Raw genomic sequence first — 23,616 nt, 5'->3', positions numbered from 1 at the left:
TGAAATGTATATATGTAGTTTCATCATGATGATCAGAGGAATTTCTAGGTAGAAAAAAATACTAAGGAGCAATTCATATTTCTTGCTATACTGAAATTTTAGTGGAGGAGAAGGAAATTAAACTGATATAGTTCATTTTCTACTTCTCAGAGCATCTAGGTCACTTGTAAGATGGCCACTCATGGTGTTTCCTCTAGAGGAGAGTAATTAATAGTCTCCCCTTGTCTTCCTCCTCTCATTATACTTCAGTCGTTGTTGCTGTTATTGTTATCATCATCATTGTTGATGTCATCATCATTGTTCTCATTTTCATCACTATCATCATCACAGAAAAGGCTCTGTACCAAGTATTTCATACACAATATCTCCTTCACCTTAGCATATCCCATCAAACTATTAGTATCTTCAGTTTACAGAGGAGGCAACTTTGGTACAGAGGAAAAAGAGGCATTTTGTCTAAATTAAAATGAGTAAGCTTTGAAACCAGAATATAACTTAAGTTAATGTGATTGCAGAACCAGAGAAACAGACTCTACATAAGGGAGATGTTAGATCTCTGTCTCTTTAAAACCTCAGAAAAAAGTCAGTGATATGATGAAAGATGACCTCTAGATCAGGTATCTTCCAGTTTTCAATGAAACTTCATGTTTACTACTTCATGTCAGAGGGAGAGAACATTTATAAAAGAACAAAAAATGGTCTGAATTGACTAAGCAGTGAGATAAAAACCAGATTTTAAAATTTTGATTATAGAATAGAAATTGGAAAAGAATCAACAAAGAGAATGGATAATATTGGAAAATCTGAGCATTGAAAGTAATAACCAGTGCAATTTTAGACAGGAAGGTGAGGAGATAGACAGGAATTTGAGAAGTTAAATAGCAGGACCATAAGAAATATCAGTTCATACAGTAAGTGGGTAGAACTTAAGTGTAATATGAACAGTCAGGAAGATTGAATTTGTTTCTAGAATTTACTTATCGGATGTCTTGATTATGGATCTTGCATTTCTTAGAAAATTATTAAACAATTTGGGGAATATCTTCTGTAATCAAGGGTATTTACATGGAACTAGAGGAGACTGAGGGGATTTCATTTCCCAGAACATCAAAGAAGACTTTCCAAGACAGAAGATGCTGATTTATTAGTTTACAGTGGAAGGTAATTTGTCACATAGACTTTAAATTCTTAAACCAATATTTTGGTGAGCATGGAGGCTGGGCAGTTGATGAGCAAGTGGGTTTTGAGAAATGGCTCACCTTTCTTAATACAGAGATTTCTTTCTTGACCACAGAAGGAATCCTGGAATCTAGTGGGGGAAGATATATTTTCTCATTTGAGCATAAAAGTTTTAGTGTGAAGGTCAGATGCCAGTAGGCACTTTTTTGTGCATTTTATTTTTGTTATTGTTGTTGTTTTCTCTTATTTTTGATTTGATGGATAAGTTTCCAATCTCTCAACAATCCCTATAACTATTGTTTTGTAATTTTTTACAGGAAAAAAAAACTAGTCTCTAAATGATTAATCAGTTCTGTAACATAAGAGGAAGAATGTTCAGAATCTTTTAAATCAGATTCAAAATCAATTATAGTTTGCTTAACATTCCATATATTATATATTTTATAATTAAAAGTTTTAAAATCCACATATTCTTCTAAATCATCTCAACCTGTATTTACCTCAGGGGGATGCTCATCCCAGAACATATTGATGTTAGAGTTGACTCTATGTAGATATAATCCCTAGGTGGCACTAGTGATAAAGAACCCATCGGCCAGTGCAGGAGACTTAAGAGAGGTGGGTTCTGTATCTGGGTAAAGAAGATCCCCTGGACAGGAAATGACAACTGTCTCCAGTATTCTTGCCTGGAAAATCCCATGGACAGAGGAGCCTGCCTGGTCCCAGTCCATAGGGCCTCAAAAAGTTGGACCTGACTAAAGCCAGTTAGCATGCATACGTGGATACCATCCCTGGGATATCAATCATGTAGTCAAACTTATGTTTAGTAAGAATAAGCACCATCCTGACCAATCTTGCCTGAATACTGTAATGATGCCTTGCATATTCAAGTATTGCTGAAAAATGTATCAAGCTCAGACGAAGACATTTATACAAGTCATTGTCTCTCTCTCTCTTTTTAGTCTTTAAGTCATGTTCGACTCTTGTGACCCCATGGACTGTAGCCTGCCAGGCTCCTCTGTCCACAGGATTCTCCAGGCAAGAATACTGGAGTATTGTAGAAAGTAATTTTTTTTTTTTTTTTACACAGCTAAAATAACACCAGCGGACTTCCCTCGTGGCTCAGATGGTAAAGAATCTGTCTGCTATGTGGGGGACTTGGGTTTGATCCCTGGGTTGGAAAGATCCCTTTTGGCATGGTAACCCACTCTATTATTCTTGCCTGGAGAATCCCTGTGGATAGAGGAGCCTGGAGGGCTACAGTTCATGCAGTCCCAGAGTCAGATACGACTGAGCGACTAAGCACAGCATAGCACATAAGACCAGTAACTCTGGGCAAGATTGTTCCAAGCGCACATGGAACCTTGTCCAGGATAGATCACATCCTGGGCCATAAAGCTAGCCTTGGTAAATTCAAAAAAATAGAAATCATTCCAAGCATCTTTTCTGACCACAATGCAGTAAGATTAGATCTCAATTACAGGCGAAAAATGATTAAAAATTCCAACATATGGAGGCTGAACAACACGCTGCTGAATAACCAACAAATCACAGAAGAAATCAAAAAAGAAATCAAAATTTGCATAGAAACGAATGAAAATGAAAACACAACAACCCAAAACCTGTGGGACATGGTAAAAGCAGTCCTAAGGGGAAAGTTCATAGCAATACAGGCACACCTCAAGAAACAAGAAAAAAGTCAAATAAATAACCTAACTCTACACCTAAAGCAACTAGAAAAGAAAGAAATGAAGAACCCCAGGGTTAGTAGAAGGAAAGAAATCTTAAAAATTAGAGCAGAAATAAATGCAAAACAAACAAAAGAGACCATAGCAAAAATCAACAAAACCAAAAGCTGGTTCTTTGAAAGGATAAATAAAATTGACAAATCATTAGCCAGACTCATCAAGAAACAAAGGGAGAAAAATCAAATCAATAAAATTAGAAATGAAAATGGAGAGATCACAGCAGACAACACAGAAATACAAAGGATGATAAGAGACTACTATCAACAATTATATGCCAATAAAATGGACAACATGGGAGAAATGGACAAATTCTTAGAAAAGTACAACTTTCCAAAACTCGACCAGGAAGAAATAGAAAATCTTAACAGACCCATCACAAGCACGGAAATTGAAACTGTAATCAAAAATCTTCCAGCAAACAAAAGCCCAGGTCCAGATGGCTTCACAGCTGAATTCTACCAAAAATTTAGAGAAGAGCTAACACCTATCCTGCTCAAACTCTTCCAAAAAATTGCAGAGGAAGGTAAACTTCCAAACTCATTCTAAGAGGCCACCATCACCCTAATACCAAAACCTGACAAAGATCCCACAAAAAAAGAAAACTACAGGCCAATATCACTGATGAACATAGATGCAAAAATCCTTAACAAAATTCTAGCAATCAGAATCCAACAACACATTACAAAGATCATACACCATGACCAAGTGGGCTTTATCCCAGGGATGCAAGGATTCTTCAATATCTGCAAATCAATCAATGTAATACACCACATTAACAAATTGAAAAATGAAAGCCAGATGATTATCTCAATAGATGCAGAGAAAGCCTTTGACAAAATTCAACACCCATTTATGGTAAAAACTCTCCAGAAAGCAGGAATAGAAGGAACATACCTCAACATAATAAAAGCTATATATGACAAGCCCATAGCAAACATTATCCTCAATGGTGAAAAATTGAAAGCATTTCCTCTAAAGTCAGGAACAAGACAAGGGTGCCCACTTTCACCATTACTATTCAACATAGTTTTGGCCACAGCAATCAGAGCAGAAAAAGAAGTAAAAGGAATCCAAATTGGAAAAGAAGAAGTAAAACTCTCACTATTTGCAGATGACATGATCCTCTACATAGAAAACTCTAAAGACTCCACCAGAAAATTACTAGAACTAATCAATGACTATAGTAAAGTTGCAGGATATAAAATCAACACACAGAAATCCCTTGCAATCCTATACACTAATAATGAGAAAACAGAAAGAGAAATTAAGGAAACAATTCCATTCACCATTGCAACGGAAAGAATAAAATACTTAGGAATATATCTACCTAAAGAAACTAACGACCTATATATATAGAAAAGTATAAAACACTGGTGAAAGAAATCAAAGAGGACACTAATAGATGGAGAAATATACCATGTTCATGGATTGGAAGAATCAATATAGTGAAAATGAGTATACTACCCAAAGCAATTTATAGATTCAATGCAATCCCTATCAAGCTACCAACAGGGTTCTTCACAGAGCTAGAACAAATAATTTCACAATTTGTATGGAAATACAAAAAACCTTGAATAGCCAAAGCGATCTTGAGAAAGAAGAATGGAACTGGAGGAATCAACCTACCTGACTTCAGGCTCTACTACAAAGCCACAGTTATCAAGACAGTATGGTACTGGCACAAAGACAGAAATATAGATCAATGGAACAAAATAGAAAGCCCAGAGATAAATCCACGCACATATGGACACCTTATCTTTGACAAAGGAGGCAAGAATATACAATGGATTAAAGACAATCTCTTCAACAAGTTGTGCTGGGAAAACTGGTCAACCACTTGTAAAAGAATGAAACTAGAACACTTTCTAACACCATACACAAAAATAAACTCAAAATGGGTTAAAGATCTAAACATAAGACCAGAAACTATAAAACTTCTAGAGGAGAACATAGGCAAAACACTCTCCGACATACATCACAGCAGGATTCTCTATGACCCACCTCCCAGAATATTGAAAATAAAACCAAAAATAAACCAATGGGACCTAATTAACCTTAAAAGCTTCTGCACATGAAAGGAAACTATCAGCAAGGTGAAAAGACAGCCTTCAGAATGGGAGAAAATAATAGCAAATGAAGCAATTGACAAACAACTAATCTCAAAAATATACAAGCAACTCCTATAGCTCAACTCCAGAAAAATAAATGACCCAATCAAAAAATGGGCCAAAGAACTAAATAGACATTTCCCCAAAGAAGACATACAGATGGCTAACAAACACATGAAAAGATGCTCACCATCACTCATTATCAGAGAAATGCAAATCAAGACCACTATGAGGTACCATTTCACACCAGTCAGAATGGCTGCGATCCAGAAGTCTACAAATAATAAATGTTGGAGAGGGTGTGGAGAAAAGGGAACCCTCTTACACTGTTGGTGGGAATGCAAACTAGTACAGCCACTATGGAGAACAGTGTGGAGATTCCTTAAAAAACTGGAAATAGAACTGCCTTATGATCCAGCAATCCCACTGCTGGGCATACCCACTGAGGAAACCAGAAGGGAAAGAGACACGTGTACCCCAATGTTCATCGCAGCACTGTTTATAATAGCCAGGACATGGAAGCAACCTAGATGTCCATCAGCAGATGAATGGATAAGAAAGCAGTGGTACATATACACAATGGAGTATTACTCAGCCATTAAAAAGAATTCATTTGAATCAGTTCTAATGAGGTGGATGAAACTGGAGCCTATTATACAGAGTGAAGTAAGCCAGAAGGAAAAACACCAATACAGTGTACTAACGCATATATATGGAATTTAGAAAGATGATAACAATAACCCGGTGTATGAGACAGCAAAAGAGACACTGATGTATGGAACAATCTTATGGACTCTGTGGGAGAGGGAGAGGGTGGGAAGATTTGGGAGAATGGCATTGAAACATGTAAAATGTCATGTATGAAACGAGATGCCAGTCCAGGTTCAATGCATGATACTGGATGCTTGGGGCTAGTGCACGGGGATGACCCAGAGGGATGGTATGGGGAGGGAGGAGGGAGGAGGGTTCAGGATGGGGAACACATGTATACCTGTGGCGGATTCATTTTGATATTTGGCAAAACTAATACAACTATGTAAAGTTTAAAAATAAAATAAAATTTAAAAAAAAGAAAAGTATAAAATTAATAATGTAATCTACAATGGTTTTGTGTGTGCTGCTCTGCGGGCAGTGTCTTTAGAAGGAAATTGTGTATATTTAGACAGCTTGTTAATAGTTCTTCATCTGAGGAGAAAGGAAAGTCCTTATAGTTATAAAACTGAGTGTTTTCCGTAATTGATGACAGTCAGCAGTGAAATGAATAAAAACAAAGCAAAACTGTGAGGGTGAATCTAGGAGAGATTATAGGACAGACTGAAGTTTTGTTTTGTTTTTGTGACACAGGTGCTGATCTTATCATTTTTTCCCCTCTGGAGTGTGATTGTGAATCGGGATTGTGGTTTAACAGTAAGCCCTGTGGAAACTGCAAACTCCAGCAATATCCTGTCGTCCACCTTCTATCTCACAGGTATCCCTGGATATGAGGAATTTCACCACTGGATTTCCATCCCATTCTGTCTCCTCTACCTTCTTGGAATCATGGGTAACTCCACTATCCTACATGTTGTCTGGACAGACCCCAGGCTCCATGAGCCCATGTACTACTTCTTGGCCATGCTTTCTCTCACTGACATGGGCATGTCCTTGCCCACAATGATATCACTCTTCAGGGTGCTGTGGTCCATTTCCAGGGAGATCCAGTTCAATACCTGTGTGGTCCAAATGTTTTCATTCACACTTTCTCCTTCACTGAATCATCTGTGCTCTTGGCCATGGCCCTTGACCTATATGTGGCCATCTGCCACCCACTAAGATATGCCACCATTCTCACTCCTACACTTATCACTAAAATTGGAATTGTAGCCCTGCTTAGAAGTGCCTTTGCCATGATTCCACTTCTATCCCGGCTAGCTTTCTTTCCCTTCTGCCACTCTCACGTCCTTTCTCATTCTTACTGTCTACATCAGGACATGATCTGCCTTGCTTGTGTTGACACTAAGTTTAATGTTATTTATGGGTTAGTTCTGATCTTTGCTGTGGGGAATGGACTCTCTGGGTATTTTTGTGTCTTATGTTTTCATCCTTGACTCAGTATTAAAAATTTCATCTCAGGAGGGGAGATTTAAGGCCTTCAACACATGTGCATCCCACATCTGTGCTGTACTTATTCTTTATGTGCCTATGATTGGGCTCTCTATTGTCCATCGTTTTGCTAAACACTCATCCCCCCTCATCCACATCTTCATGGCTCATATCTACCTGCTAGTTCCACCTGTGCTCAACCCAGTCATCTATAGTGTGAAGACAAAGCAGATCCGCCAAGGAATTCTCCACCTGCTTTTCCCCCTAAGAATCAGTTCTTCTGTGATGTAGACATGTCCTCAAGTCAATGATGGCATCAACCTTAAGTGTGAAAATATATAGTGAATGTCTACACTCCATGTTGGCACCAGAGTTACCAATAAAAGATTACTTTATAAAGAGAAATAGAACTGACTGTTGATCTAAAGGAGAGAATTGATGTCCACTGGTATTATAAAGCCTGACTTGGCATGTGCTTCATAAATCTCCTTTAAGTATGAAATTGTTGGATGGAGTGAAGTTTTGGAAATCATTTCCATCTATTGTCTCTCATTTCTAATCCTAACTGTGATTCAAGGTTACCCATCCATGACATTTTCCCTGAGTATTCTAAATCTTTTTTTTTTTTTTTTTGCTTCTTGACATACTGTATTTGCCCACGATTATTATATTACCTTTCTCATAAGTGTTTATAAATCTGCTGAAGTTTCCTATATTAAAGATTGAAAAAATCATATGTTGATATAAGAGCTTATTAGAGCTCACAGCCTTTTATCTATCTTCATGGTGCATTAGTAGCATATTTTAAAATTTTATACATGTATTAAGTCTTTTCTGAGGAAATTTAGTTTCACCAGGAATATAAACAGTCAACCTTCATAGTCTGTTTGTTTTTACTTAATTTTCAGAAATAATTTTAATCTTTCAGAAAGTTGCAACTTAGAACCTTTTGAAATCCCTGAGATAATGTCTTGTGAAGTCAGGGTTTATAATCCATTGGATTAAATGTATCTAAGAATAATTTAGGATATAATATTCAAATGTGAAAATTCTAAGTCACTAAGGTATAACCACTTACATTTGTGATAGCAAGAAACAAAATATAAATCTTTTTATCCAGGACTCTTTTAGCATACAAACTCTTTTCATATAACTCAAATGATCTACTTTCATGTATGCATAGAGTTGTATAAAAAACTTATACTTCTCATTGAAATTTCTTAATTCACATGTCTACACTTTTTCAAAGACAAATAAATTAAGCAGGAAAAAAAAAGATTTAAGAATGCTTTATAACTTTCAGTATGTATATTGGTTTTAATAATAAGTAATATGTTTTCTCAGATCTTTATCTACTATAGGAACTGTGTCTCATGTAGCTTGCTACTTGTGAGAATGAACACTAGGTTGGTTAAATTATGCACTTAATAATTATTGAATGCATAATTGATTAATAAATGAATCAATCATTGGATATAGAAGAACTAGTTCTCCAAGATTTTTAAAAAAGTCTTGGAGAGAAAGATTTCACCTGTCATGAGCCCACATTTCATATAACAAAAGAGGTATTATTAACTTAAAATTATATTTCAAATGTCAAGCATGTGACAGATGTCTTCACATGACATTTCTTTTGCCTAGTTTAAATTCAATTATGTCTGTTCCCATCCCTCCTTATCCTATTTCTTAATTCTATTTCTAATTACCCTTCTTCAGCATATTCACTTGGACCAAAGGGATATCAAGTAAAAATAAAGCAAGATATATGAACATCAGACTTCGTTAATATTTCCTGAAGTAGATAAGAAAAATAAAATTAATAGAAATAAATTTTAGAAGAAAATGTGAACATTATCATCTGCTGTATGTCATATAAATAGCATTTAACTATAGCCATTCTATAAAACCTTCAAATTCAAAATATATTTTTAGTGTCTGCTTGCTGAACACACCTATTATAATGCTTCTGCTCCAAAAAATGAAAAAAATTTATCATTTTTTTGGCTAACAGAAATATATTTAAACTGTTGAATGTTAGACTTTTCATTTCACTCACAAAGAAAAATATACAAATGAATATCTAAATATGCAAGCCAACTTTTGACTTTATGTATTATTACCTCTAATGTTTCTTAAGATGTACTATAAGTTACATTATATTCATAAAATATACTTTACTAAAAACATTCAGAAAACACATAGTCTCAAAATTAAGATAACTCTTCCAGTGAAATATAGTCAGTGAAGACATGAGTGATTGAATAAACAAATGAATGAATAGCATTTTTTATTATGCTATGATCGCAAGTTTGTATAATGAATTGAGAACAGGAATACTATCTTGTTTTTAAAAATTTAATGAAAGCTGAATTCCCAGCAAATAGATAGTGCTATTGAAAGAGGAAGGCCTCTTGTTCTTCCCTAAATTCACAATAATATGATCTAAGCATCTATCTTATTTGTACATGGGTTTATAAATTGAGACACTCTTACTCATATTGTAATATATAGAATGTTCAGTCGCTAAGTTGTATCTGACTCTTTGTGACCCCATGGACTACAGCACACCAGGCCTTCCTGTTCCTCACCATCATCTCCCGGAATTTGTGAAAGTTCATGTTCATTGAAAAGGTGAAAACATCCAACCATCTCACCCTTGCTGTCCTTTTCTCCTTCTGATTTCGATCATTCCTAGCATCAGGGTCTTTTTCCAATGAGTTGGCTGTTAAATCAGGTGGCCAATGTATTGGAGCTTCAGCTTCAGCATCAGTCCTTCCAATGAGTTATTCAGGGTTGATTTCCCTTAGGATTGACTGATTTGATCTCCTTGCTGCCCAAGGGACTCTCAAGAATCTTCTCCAGCACTAAATTTGAAAAGATCAATTCTTCAGTGTTCAGTCTTCTTTAAGGTCCAACTCTTACATCCATACATGACTACTGGAAAAACCATGGCTTTGATTATATGGACCTTTGTTGGCAAAGTGATGTCTTTGCTTTTTATTGTTTGATAAAGTCATGAGTATTCATTTGCCTTCTAAAAGCATTCTCTGCCTACCTGAAGAATCTATAAGATATCTAGAAGGCCAAATAATAATTTATCATTGTGTTCCAATCCCCTATCATTAGGCAAAAATGCAATGATATTGTTTTCATTGTGTCAAATGTTAATATTTGGACTTTGCATTGATCATCTTTATGCTACAGAAAGCCCTTTGTAGCAAAACATGATAGCAAGCAAAAAATCAGAGCCGAGGATATCAGTATCCAGTTTACCATCTAAAAGTATTTAGCTTTTTTTTCTATATAAAATGTTGCTGCAAAATATTTCATTAACATGCTTCATTAGCATTCATTTGCTATGAATGCTAATGCATAGCTAATGCAATGACTCATTAGCATGAATGAGTCATTCACTCATTCAATTGAATAAATATTAAAACATAATTTCCTTAAAAAAAACCTATAACATGGATAAGTATGTGATTACACAGAATACCTAGAAACAGCCATATATATTTATAAAAAGAATTATAACAATATAAATATTTTCAAGAAAGTCAAAATGCTTCAAGCATTTGACCATGTATATATTTCTATTATGCTCACGATGCACTTTTTTACTGTTTGATGCCAGAGAAATATTTTAGTTCCTGTATAAATCAAGAGATGAATATTTTCTAGTGGAGATAAGGAATTACTTTGCAGTAATTATGTTATGCGAGTTCACAGATGATAAAGTTTGTCCTAATACAATGGAATGCAGCTAGCAAGAATATTTAGTGTAGGAAGAGCTAAACTAGGACAATTGCATGTGCTAAATATAAACACACCACATGAATCCAGTGAACAGAATCCAGACCACTTGTCATACTTTCCTTTTCTTCAGAATTGCCCTGACACAATTTCATCCCCATTAAATCAGAATAAGGGATATAACTGTTTGGTCCAGGTTGAATAATCTGACCCAATATAGGGAAATTATGCATCTTATCCTACAGATATTGTAGCTAAGACCAGATAGTGTCACCAGATTCAATAAAGAGGTCATCCATTCCTGCTGGTGAGGTCTTATAGAAGGCTGACTTTAATCCTACCTGAGATATAGATATTCAAATTATCCTTGGCTCTCAAGACATCCATGGAATGTTACCATGAAATATCCTGCTTTTTGTTTTCTTTATCTAACCAAAGGTAATTTCTATTGTTTGTCACCAAAAGAATCTTTAATACACTAAGGTATTGAAAGAGATAAGAAATTCATATTTTGTGGAAGCAAAAGGAAAGTTTTTTGATAGGAAAGGAAATGAAATATTTAAATTGTAGGTATATATACTGCATAAGGTATATTGGGGGTTTGTTACATAAAATCGTTAGCATTTGTATTAATTAAGATACTTATCCATTCAATAAATGTTTATTAATTATGTGTATATTCTGGGCCCCATGGATGTTACGGTAAGACTAGAATAAAAAAAAAAAAATTTGTGAATATATAGAGTTTACATTTTGTCCTATCCATAGAAAATTGAAGTGGAAGAGGCATTATTTGTTATCCAAAGGATATTTACATGTATGTAGCTACAGTGGCACGTTACCTAAATGTTCAGATAATTCTTGGTGGTACTTGAGCAGTACCTTGTTAGCTTCCTTTTTACCCAATATTAGGAAAATACCATTTAGAAATACAAATTTTTAAAGATTTATTCATTGCATAGATGTTGCAGAAGTAAATCTGTCCAGATTTATTTATTTATTTATTTTTTTTTCTCTAATTTTATTTTATTTTTTAAACTTTACATAATTGTATTAGTTTTGCCAAATATCAAAATGAATCCGCCACAGGTATACATGTGCTCCCCATCCCGAACCCTCCGCCCTCCTCCCTCCCCATACCATCCCTCTGGGCCGTCACTTGATATTTAACCCTGTTTCTCAGTCCTGGACTCCCCTGTTCCTTGTTGTTTTATTACGCTTGGATCATTTAGATTGGGCACATAGTCATAGCACTCGCAACCTTTTGTCTTTACCCCATAAACAATGGGGTTCATGGTAGGCGGCACCAGTAAGTACAGATTTGCCAGGAGGATAAGGACATGCCTGGGTGCATGGTGTCCAAAGCGATGGGTAAAGGAGGAAAAGAAGGCCAGAGTGTAGAATATCAGGAGGACACATGCATGGGCTCCACAAGTTCCAGAGGCCTTTGTCCGGGCTTCCCTAGAAGGCAGTCGCAAGACTGTTCTCAAGATTAACCAGTAGGACAGGGAGATAGGGACAAGGTCCAGTCCTGTGGTGAGGAGAGCAGCAGTGAGCCCATAAATGCTATTAGGGACAATGCTATAGCAAGCCAATTTGGCAATGCCCATGTTCTCACAGTAAGTATGGTGAATGATGTTGCTCCGGCAGAAGTGCAGGCGGAGAATAAGTAGGATGCCAGGGGTGACCACAGCCACACTTCGAGCCACCAGAGCCAGGACCATTTTGCTCATGAGAGCAAATCTCTGATGCCGGTCCTGTCTGAGCGGAAAAGGTGCAGCATCTTCAGTCGGATCTGCCTGGTCTTAATGGTATAAACCACTGGGTTGAGCAATGGAGGTGTGAGAAAGTGCAGATAAGAGAGCAGCACATGGCTGGAAGGGGAAGCTCGTCTGCCAAATCTGTGGATCATGGACAGGCCAATCATAGGTGTGTAGAAGAGCAGCACAGCACAGATGTGGGAGACACAAGTGTTGAGGGCTTTGAGGCGCTCAGCCTTGGATGCAATGGACAGCACTGTCTGGAGGATGAGCCCATAGGACAGGACAATGAGCACAGAGTCTACCCCCAGTGTGGACAGCACCACAAAGAGACCATAGACACTGTTCGTGTGGGTGTCAGCACAGGCCAGCTTCATGACATCCGGGTGCAGGCAGTAGGAGTGGGACAGCAGGCGAGTCCTGCAGTAAGGCAGCTGCTTCAGCATGATGGGGGCTGGGATGTGGAGACCGATGCTGCGTACCACAATGACCAGGCCCAGCCTGGCAATCCTGGGACTCGTGAGGATGGTACCGTAGTGCAGGGGCTTGCTGATGGCTACAAAACGGTCAAAAGCCATGGCCAGCAGCACAGAGGACTCCATGATTGAGAAGGTGTGGATGAAGAAGAGCTGGGCCAGACACACATCCAGGGCCACCTCCCTGACTCCCAGCATGTAGATGGAGAGCATGGTGGGCAGGGTGGAGGCAGACAGCCCCAGGTCGGTCATAGCCAACATGGACAGGAAGTAGTACATGGGCTGGTGTAGGGAGGGCTCTGACCTCACCACCCACAGGATCAGGCTGTTTCCTACCAGAGCAGCCACATACATGGCACACAGAGGAATGGAGAGCCACGTGTGCCCAGCCTCAAGGCCTGGCAGGCCTGTGAGGAAGAAGGAGGTGCCAGTGTGGTTGGAGTCTGCCATGGTGACCTGAGGGGTGGAACTCCAAAAGTACAATCACATGCCCTAGAATTAAAAGATTACTGGGTCAGAACCTGTTCTGTAAATTAATATATTGAAAAGACACTCCAAAATAATCCTCTGATAATTACAGCCTTTTAATTTTTCCAAGTATTCCCCCTAGTTCATAGATCAGAAACACTTAAAAAAAAAAGTGAGTTTGAATTATTAGAAGAAATCATGCATATGTAGTAAGATTGGCTCTGGAGCCACACAACAAAATTTAACCCTAAATCAGAGTTTGAATCATGATTCTTGAAAGGGAGTGAGACCATATTGATTCTAACTCTACATTATACATACTGGGAAATTAAATCCAGGTTCCAATGTAGTCAGTGTGTCTGATCTAAAAGCACAGTTCAGTTTTCCTCACTCCCTGTCAGGATCTCCTTCACATACTTTTCAGTAAGTACTTCTTTAATAAGGTGAACATGAGAATTTTGCAGAGAGATACCTTCATACATACTAAAACATGGTTCCCTTTAACACATTAACACACCCATGTGAGCACACAAATGAAGCCTTTCTACATGCAATCTAAACTGCCAAGTTATGGACATTTATCCAAATATTATTCATTGTCTAATGTCTATGATTCAATGTCTTATATGAACAAGCATAACATATAAATAGAATGATTCCTAACTCATTGCATATTGAACAGACACTTTAAAGATCATCAGTAACTATTCAGCATTTATGAAATTATAGAAACTAGAAAAAGACATTTGTTTGCCAAGGAATCAGGATTTAGCTCCACTTAAAAAGTAATTTCTGGAGGAGGATAAAAATCTGAGAGTAGGTCTTTTGTTTTCTCATTGTTCTCTGCCTTGAATTTTGGCCACTGTGTCACTCCATGCCATCTCAACCACCTTCCGATACTTTGCCCATTATGAGTTCTGTTTTTGAGAATACAGTGAAAGAGAACTCAATTTGAAAGTTTTTTCACTTTCCTTCCTAATCATAAACAAAGGGAGATTACTGTAGTTTTCCAGAAATACAAAACATTAAAGAATCACAATGAAAAGGGTAATTTAATTTTGAGGAATCTTACTAAATCTTATACTCAGAGACTTTTTTTCAGATGGTATTGATATTTTTTCTTTATCACATTTCATTTTATATGCCAGGGGAAGTGCAATCCAGTATTACTCTCTCTTTGAAAAGGAGGTCTGCATATTTGTGAATTCTTTCACTTTTTCTTCTGCAGGTAAAAATGTATAGTTCATTACCTTTTTATTTCACTTAAGTACTTTATAGAACATTTTCATATATACCATTTTAAAGCAATTCAAACTTCAGAATGTAGCAAATCAGTTTTTCCAGACAAAGCAACTTAATCATGAAGAATTCAAATACTTAACTTTCCTATGTTTACATAGATAATAAAAGGAGGGAGGCTTTCCTCATGGCTCAGGGGTAAAGAGTCCATCTGCCAATGCAGGGGACATGGGTTTGATTCCTGGTCCAGGAAGTTCCCACATGCTATGGAGCAACTAAGCCCGCGCACCACAACTACTGAGCCTGTACTCTAGAGACCAGGAGTCACAATTACTGAGCCCACATACTGCAGCTGCTGAAGCCAGCCTGCTCTAGAGCCCATGCTCTACAACAAGAGAAGTTGCTGTGGTGAGAAGCCTGCACACTGCAACTGGAGAGTAGCCCCAGTTTGCTGCAACTAGAGAAAGCCCATGCAGCAACAAAGGCCCAACACAGCCATAAAGGAATAAATAGAATTATTTTAAAAATAAATAAGTGAAAGGAGGATCCAGGACTGGAAGTGAGTCTCTCTGACTCAGTGGTTTTTACTCTGAATATTGTTGTTCGGAAGACAAATGCCCGTCAAACAGACTTGAGGTACTCACAAACCTTATCTTTAAATCAAAGTAAACTAAAAACTCTCATGAATTCCTGTTTTTTTTTTTTAAATTCCTTCATAATGGCCGCTTCAGGTTTGTCTATTGTAATCTACTTTCTTACCATCAGATTAGATGCCTGCATTTTCAGTCAGTAATTAAACTGTCTGAGGCAATGTTCAAGATCCAGGAAATAGAATGATGAAAAAAATAATAAGATCTCAATAAAAAGAGATGCGTGAGTCAATATTATTTCAAATATGTGAAGAAAATAAAACAATGTGGAAAGAGAAGGGGGTGTTATTTTAGACTGCCAGTTTAGGTCGAAGTTCTCTGAGGAGTGGGCAATTGAAGAAAGCAGAAGGATGAAAAGGAACAAGAAAGTTGGAGATTTTTGTGTATGTGATTAAGTCGTTGGGTTTTTTTTGTTGTTGTTGTTCAGTCGCTCAGTCACGTCCTACTCTTTGTGGCCCTGTGGATTGCAGCATGCCAGTCTTTCCTGTCCTATACAGATGTATCAAGGAAGAGAGGTAGATATCTACGATAGATATAATTGCAATAAGAAATAAGAGAGTTATGTGAACCTTCTAGAGCCAATACCATCACTTAAGAAAACTGTATTCCATTTGCTGGGGCTTCAGGGATCAGGGTGGTATTCACTTCTGTGCTGAATATATAGCAAGTGGCTCTGAAAGTGTGGACCCTGGGCTAGTGGTATCAGCAGCATGAGAAATTGTAATAAGTACAAACTATTAGGTCCCACCCTCGCCTACTGAATGATGGTTTCTCAGGAAGAAGCCCAGAATTAAGGTGCTTTAACCAATTCTCCAGGTAATTCTGATGCAAACCGAAGTCTGAGGGTCACTGTGGTACATTCTTGGGAATTGTATTGCTTAGTAAACAGATGAGTGCAGTGCTCTTGAAGTCTCATTAAAACAAAAAAGTGGGGGAGAATCAAAAGTCATGAGTTAAGAGAAAAGGAACACTCTTAGACAAAGAAAGAAACCTTGCATCTTAGTGCCAAATTCTGAGATGGGACCAACAAAGACAGTCACAAACAGAGTGTTTTAGTAGGATGTACCAAATGAGTTTGGATCTTCCCTGGTGGCTCAGACCGTAAAGCATCTGCCTACAATGACTACCATGTGGGAGACTGGGGTTCAATCCCTGGGTTGGGAAGATATCCTGGAGAAGGAAATGGGAACCCACTCTAGTATTCTTGCCTGGAAAATCCCATGGATGGTGGAACCTGGTAGGCTACAGTCCATGGGGTCGCAAAGAGTCAGACGCCTCTGAGCAACTTCACTTTCATTTTCTTTCTACCAAATGAGTTTACCATAGATCATTAAAGATTAAAGAAACCTGTAGAGATTATAGTAAATAAGAATACTATTTGAAAAAAAAAATTTTTTTTCAGGATTTCCCTGATGGCTCACTGGGTAAAGAATCTGTTTGAAAAGTATCGCATTGTTATTAAAGTAATCTGTCCACTAAGTTCTGCTGCTGTAGAAAGTTGGACATGCTTTTTTATCCTTTTTACATACAGATTTATGAAATTTCTAGACAATTACTGAATTCCATCTTATCTTCACCCTGGGGTTTCTTCAAAGTTAGAGAAGAATCTTTAACATTTCTTTAACAGATTGAAAGACCCTTTGCTTCACTCACAGGTTTTACATGTATAGGTAAAAGTACAATGAATGCCTCTAAAATAAGCAGATTCAGGGTTCCTGGCATTATTTCACTTACTTAGTCTTTGAGAAAATGGAGTTCTGAAAGAAGACACTGAGATGCTCATATATGTAGTGTGTATTATTATTTTTTTATGTTTTGTACTAAACTGACTGCTTAGGAGAGGGAAAGTTTTGTTTTTTGTGTGTGTGTATTCACGTGTATGTGATGATTTTTCTTGTTTTAATATTTTTTAAAAAAGTATTTTCTGAGTGAAGGGATTTCATTGTAAGAAGCAGAATAAAAGTCTGGGTACCTGCCTCTGGTTCAGGCTCCAGCAATAAAATACTAAATAAATAAACAAACAAAGCAACTTGGACAAAACTTGAACTTAAACAAGAGCTGTTTCCACAAGAGTTAAGGATGCACTGTGAGCTTCTTCCTCATAGGAATGCCTCCTTTTGTTTTGTCCACAGATTTCCAACTAGGAGAAAACCTGTGGCATCAAGGTACAAAGTGGGAAGCCACACTGGATTTTCTAACACCAATATTTATTTTCTTCTGCAGGCACATTAAAGTGAAAGTCTTGCTCAGTCATGTCTGACTCTTTGCGACCCCATGGACTATACAGTTCATGGAATTCTCCAGGCCAGAATACTGGAGTGGATAGCCTCTCCCTTCTCCAGGGGATTTTTCCCATCCCAGGGACTGGGTCTCCTGTATCGCAGGCAGATTCTTTACCAGCTGAGCCACAGGGAATGACCATAGAATCCTTAGGCACATTAGGATTCAGATCAACAGCATTGAGAGAGAATATTCTGCCATGATAGTAATAATCAAAGAATAGGCTTCATGTTCATAAAGGATTCTCCGCTCACACTGCATACACACACTCACATATACTATGCTAATTTCGCTTTGTCAATCTGATAGTTTTACTTGAAGATAAACTAAGACAGTGGATAGAAGAGTTCCTAGTATTCTATAAAGTATTTAGAAAGTAAATAATTGTGAATATTTGTCCATCCTTTAATTTAGAAAATTTACTTACCATACTCAAAATCCAAGGCACTTTTTCAATGCTGATTCTTTAGAGATTTAGACAAAATTGCAATTAATCTTGATCACCTTAGGCCTATCAATTCACATCTTTTTGTTCACTTCCATCTTGTAAGGAGAAACAGACCATCTTTTCAAACTGTCTTCACAAACCAGCAATCCCTATACCAATCTGTTCCTTAAACTTTTCCTCACTTTAGCTTATCTACCTTAAGAAGCATAGAATCCATCTGCCTAGAAATTCAGGTATACACATATCAACCTGTATTTAAGACAGTGGAGGCTTTTGAAAATAAGTTGCCAGCTCCTACTTGCTATTTAATTAGTTCTATCTGTTATGACAACACTTTTTTTTCCTATTATAGATTGTTTATTATTTCTTTTTTTTTAAGTTTTATTTTATTTTTAAACTTTTGAGAAATTCTTTAGAAAACATACCCAATAGCTCTTAGATAGTATCTGAAGATGAAGAGCCCCTTTTCTTCCTCTAAATCTTCAGTATAATATCCTTTTTCAGGGTCTTAATTCAAAACATATTAACAAGTCCTTAAACTAGCACTAATAAGGAAACTTGGCAAATTGGTTTTACTCCTTCTTTCCCCTCCAAACCCCACAGATTGTTTACTTACCCAGAAGGAGATAAGATCTGAGAACCTTTCCCACCCCTCTCCTGGGTACATTCCTGAATTTTCTCCCTTGCTAAACACTCTGGGCTTTGGGGAAGCACTACCTTTAACCATGTCACTGCCAAACAAGTTTTGCAATGGGCCAAAGACTCTGTTGTGATGGAAAGTTCTTTGGACCTGCCAAGGCTGAATTTTTCAGTTACCGAGTCCCTATATATTACAATTAAAAAGCAATTGGCCTTTTTGAGAGTATAAGCTTCAACATCAGAAAGGCCTGAGTTGAAAAAAGTCTTTACTGGTAATTGTCTAATGTGCAGGCTCTTTTGGGGCTCATTTCTCATGTCCCTAAAATATAATATTACTACCATTGGGAAGTAACAGATATATGATTAACATCAATGGCCCTAGCGTTAAACTGTCTAGGATTGAATCTCAACTCTGTCCCTTAATAGCTCAGAATACTTGGGTATGTTATTTAATCTCTCATTGACTCAGTTTCCTTATCCATGAAATTGGAATAGTGAAAAGAGCTAATTCACCATAGTTTTGAGGATTAAACCAGGTACTCCATTAAAAAATTTAAAACATTGCTTGTTGTTATTCAAATATTCAAATAATTATCTATTTTAATATGATTATTATTTTATAATATTACAATGAGTTTTTAATATAATAACATACAAATCACTAGTAAGTTATTTTAAAAGCATGTATTCAACATTAAATTATATGAAAATGATGGTCATACAAATGCAGCAAAGAAACTTTGTATTATTGCCACAGAAATTTTAAAGTTCAATAAAATGAAAGACTTTCCAACTTTGAGGAAATGTCTCTATAGTTAAATAGAAATTAGAAATTTAGCCACAGCATTGAAAACCAAGACAATTAATGCTACTATGAAATAATGTTTTGTAAAGTTCTTTGTTTCACTGTATAGGCAAAATAAAATGAAAGCTTAATTTTTGTAGACACACTTACTTGTCAAATCCCTGAGTATGAATGCAGAAAAATAGAGGCTTGAAAAATTTTCCACTTAAATTTCCACCTTCATGTTATATGTTATAAAGAAATAATAGGTATTAAACATATTCCAACTAATAAATAAATAACTCTAACTCTGGGCAAGATATGTAAAATATACCAAACCTTGAAAAACAAGCAGGAAGATCTTTGATTTCTTGTGATAAAGGAAACAAGATGTGAAATTCATATCCATCTGGGCTTTCTGCCTGACTGTATTTTACAAGCTCAGACAGGGAAATTGAATGCAAATTTAGAGCAGTTCTCTTCCTAATGGAGGAAAGTATTAGCCTGTGTGTGACAGACTTACTTGACCTAATGTTACATAGTGTTACCAAATCCAAGCTCCCTCTGCTTACCACATATGTAAGTGAAAGTTGCTTAATCTTGTCCAACTCTTTGGGACCCCATGAACTATACAGTTAGTCCATGGAATCCTCTGGGCCAGATTACTAGAGTGGATACCCTTTCCCTTCTTCAGGGGATCTTCCCAACCCAGGGATGAACCAAGGTCTCCTGCATTGCAGGTGTATTCTTTACCAGCTGAGCCACAAGGGAAGCCCAAGAATACTGAAGTGGGTAGCCTATCCCTTTTCCAGGGGTTCTTCCCAACCCACGGATTGAACCAGGGTCTCCTGAATTGCAGGAGGATTCTTTACCAACTAAGCTATCAGGGAAGCTCACCACATAAAGAATCAATAAATCCAAGAGACTAGGTGTTGAGGCAAGGAATACAACCTTATATAGGAAGCTGGCTGCTGTAAAACATGGCAGACTACTGTCTAAAAATAACATCTTATTGGGGTCTGGATGCCAGATTCTTTCATATAACACAGATGTGGGAGGGGGAAGGTGAGGAAGTAAAAGGAGAAGGTCATTAATCTTACAAATATCTTCTGGAATGGCCAGTCTCAGGGAAGTGATGTGTTAATGTCTTCCTTCCTGTAGATATCTACATGTGGACAGGGTCCTGAACAAAGGCATTTTGGCTTAACATTCAGATAGAGGGGCAGGGTTCCCTATGGCAGACCATTATGTATAGACAATATCATTTTAGTGAACAAAAGCAATGGTAAGCAAATATTAAAATGAAAGAAACAGATGCAATATAGAGTCAGAATTTGCTCTTCCCTATATCACTAGTACAGATTATGTTTGTAATAATATAATATAATCAGTTTGTAACTGATAGAGCAGTTCTATCAAAGAAGTTAACTCAAGATTTACTTTTGAAATAAAGAAACCATGACACCAGAGCAAATCAGTTTTTCTAGCTTTGACTTGTCTATGAAAGCCTAGTCAATTCTCATAAAAATGGCCTTGCAGGATGACAACTCTGCTTACCTTTTAAATCCTCCTTAAAATTCAGAGAAAATTCAGTTGTACATGGTATTCATCATTCAAAGACTATAACACGATAGTTTGTGAAGTCTCAGAATATCCCATGTCTTTATTAGAAAGTGAAGAGCAGTGCTTTAATTACATTCAGAGGGCTGAAGAATACTGGAGTCTGTATATGCTTTTTCTACCTCATGAAGCTTAAAGAAACACTTATCTGCATAATATTCACATTGTAATACATTTCATTTTATTATGATAATGTATTTATTTATTCAAAATGCACTTCAATTTTTTGAAATATTCTACTTGGTTTACATTAACCAGTGTAACCCACATCTTGAGTTAGTATGCAAATCATAAGAAAAATATATTTTGATTTCACATATTTGTCAAATTCTCAGACAGTACAACAAAGCGAGGCTCTCTTGAGCTTAATTTTGTATGGTTCTAGGTTTTTAGTTGGAAGGCATCATTAGATGTCATTTGGAATCCTACTCTTCTAATTTGCTTGCTTTTACATGAAAATGATATTCTCAGGAGGCTGTCGGTTTCCTCTGCAATAATCTGAGTAGTCTGCAGACTGATAATGACTTTGTCAAATAAGAAACACATCTGTTGGTTAGTTTGTTTTTCATTAAGCAGGCACTGTTAAGCAGGCTGGAAAAACACCATAAGTATTTTGGTCAGTGTTTCTGACTAATTAATTGATGGATTGTATGAAAAGAATTCTCTGCCTCCTCTCTGAGAAATCTTCAGTCAGCAAGCTGGTAATCATAACCAGGATTTCAACCCTGAGGCTCAGAGTTTACTGGGTTGGAGCATCTTCAGAATGCGTGCTCGAATCTCTTTGGTTTTGACAGTGTAGACAATTGGGTTGAGCATTGGAGGTACAAGAAAGTGCAAATAGGAGAGAAGCATGTATATCTGAACTGGCAGCTTCTTTTTCCCAAAGCGATGGATCACAGACAGGCTGATCAGTGGGGTGTAAAATAATAGTACAGCACAAATATGGGAAATGCAAGTATTGAGGGCTTTCAGTCGTCCAGCATTGGAAGCAATGCTCAATACTGTCTTCAAAATCATCACATAGGAGAGGAGAATGAGGACCGCATCCAGCCCCAATGTGGAGAGCATCACAAAGAGCCCAAGGCCACTGTTCACAACTGTGCTGGAACTGGCCAGCCTCAGAACATCAGGGTGAACACAGTAGGAATGTGACAGTGCATTCACAGGTGGGAATTGCAGTCTTCCAAGGAGTACAGGCAGGGGCAGGTGGAGGGCAGCACTACGGGTCACACTGGCCAGCCCAGTGGCCCCGATGCACTTGGCTGTCAGGATGGTGGCATAGCGTAAGGGCTCTCGGATAGCCACACAGCGGTCAAAAGCCATGGCCAACAGCACAGCTGACTCAATTACTGAGCATGTGTGGATGAAGAAGAGTTGCACAAAGCAGGTTGCAGCTCCCACCTTCCTCTGGCCCAGGAGAAAAACAGCTGCCATGGAAGGCAGTGTGGAAACTGCGAGGCCCAGGTCAGCCACTGAGAGCATGGAGAGGAAGAGGTACATGGGAGTGTGGAGGCTGGGAACAGACTTGACAATGTACAGTATGGTGGTGTTGCCCAGCAGAGAGAGAACATAGATGAAGCAGACAGGAACAGCTGTCCAGCAATGAGCCATCTCCAGTCCTGGGAAATCCATCAGTATGAAGAAGAAATTGCTGGCACTATTGTTGATAGGAACTGCCATATCTCTGAGAGATTTTTGCCCTTTAAAAGTTATGGAGACAGCAAAAAGTTACTATTTTATAGCATTCTCTATCATCTCATCCCATATGGCACCCCTAGCCCATGCCTTCATATAAATATTGCTCTTCTTTTCTCCTCACAGCACTGAATCCTGTTCCTTTACACATTACCCTAGGGTATAATGCTACACTCTCTTTTGGGTGGTTTGTCAAAAGAGAACTTGAGACTAGTTTGTCCAAAGAGACTAGTTTACAGAAGCAAATTAGGCCTTTTGTTTATAGAAAATTTCTTTCTCATATGCAGATATTTTAATGGATAAAAAAGGCAAAGTGAAACTCTGTATTGAGAGTGCAGTGTCCTTGTACATAATCTAAATCAGTTTTCGTACCATAATAATAGGGTTCTACAGAGAAGGCAATGGCACCCCACTCCAGTACTTTTCCCTGGAAAATCCCATGGACAGAGGAGCCTGGTAGGCTGCAGTCCATGGGGTCACTAAGAGTCGGACACGACTGAGCGACTTCACTTTCACTTCTCACTTTCATGCATTGGAGAAGGAAATGGCAACCCACTCCAGTGTTCTTGCCTGGAGAATCCCAGGGACGGGGGAGCCTGGTGGGCTGCAGTCTATGGGGTTGCACAGAGTCGGACATGACTGAAGCGACTTAGCAGCAGCAGCAGCAATAGGGTTCTAAAGAAACCT

At 37.6% G+C, this 23,616-nt stretch overlaps 2 protein-coding genes and 1 pseudogene across 2 annotated transcripts; 1 reads left to right on the top strand and 2 right to left on the bottom strand.

The window, feature by feature from the left end:
- Positions 6,452 to 7,408, top strand: OR51L19P (olfactory receptor family 51 subfamily L member 19, pseudogene; annotated as a pseudogene).
- Positions 12,600 to 13,556, bottom strand: OR51G4 (olfactory receptor family 51 subfamily G member 4). The gene has a single exon (NM_001390360.1). The coding sequence runs from the start codon at positions 13,554 to 13,556 to the stop codon at positions 12,600 to 12,602; it is 957 nt and encodes a 318-aa protein (NP_001377289.1).
- An 8,410-nt stretch (positions 13,557 to 21,966) lies between these two features.
- Positions 21,967 to 22,914, bottom strand: OR51AG1 (olfactory receptor family 51 subfamily AG member 1). The gene has a single exon (NM_001390361.1). The coding sequence runs from the start codon at positions 22,912 to 22,914 to the stop codon at positions 21,967 to 21,969; it is 948 nt and encodes a 315-aa protein (NP_001377290.1).
- Positions 22,915 to 23,616: the final 702 nt, after the last annotated feature.

This window comes from Bos taurus, chromosome 15, assembly GCF_002263795.3.
Source record: "Bos taurus isolate L1 Dominette 01449 registration number 42190680 breed Hereford chromosome 15, ARS-UCD2.0, whole genome shotgun sequence".
Classification (NCBI taxonomy): Eukaryota; Metazoa; Chordata; class Mammalia; order Artiodactyla; family Bovidae; genus Bos; species Bos taurus.
Note: the sequence above shows the minus strand (reverse complement) of the source record. Positions and strands in the feature narration are given on the sequence as shown.

Coding starts and splice junctions, on each gene's coding strand:
- OR51G4 (NM_001390360.1), bottom strand. CDS start 13,556: ATGGCAGACTCCAACCACACTGGCACCTCCTTCTTCCTCACAGGCCTG.
- OR51AG1 (NM_001390361.1), bottom strand. CDS start 22,914: ATGGCAGTTCCTATCAACAATAGTGCCAGCAATTTCTTCTTCATACTG.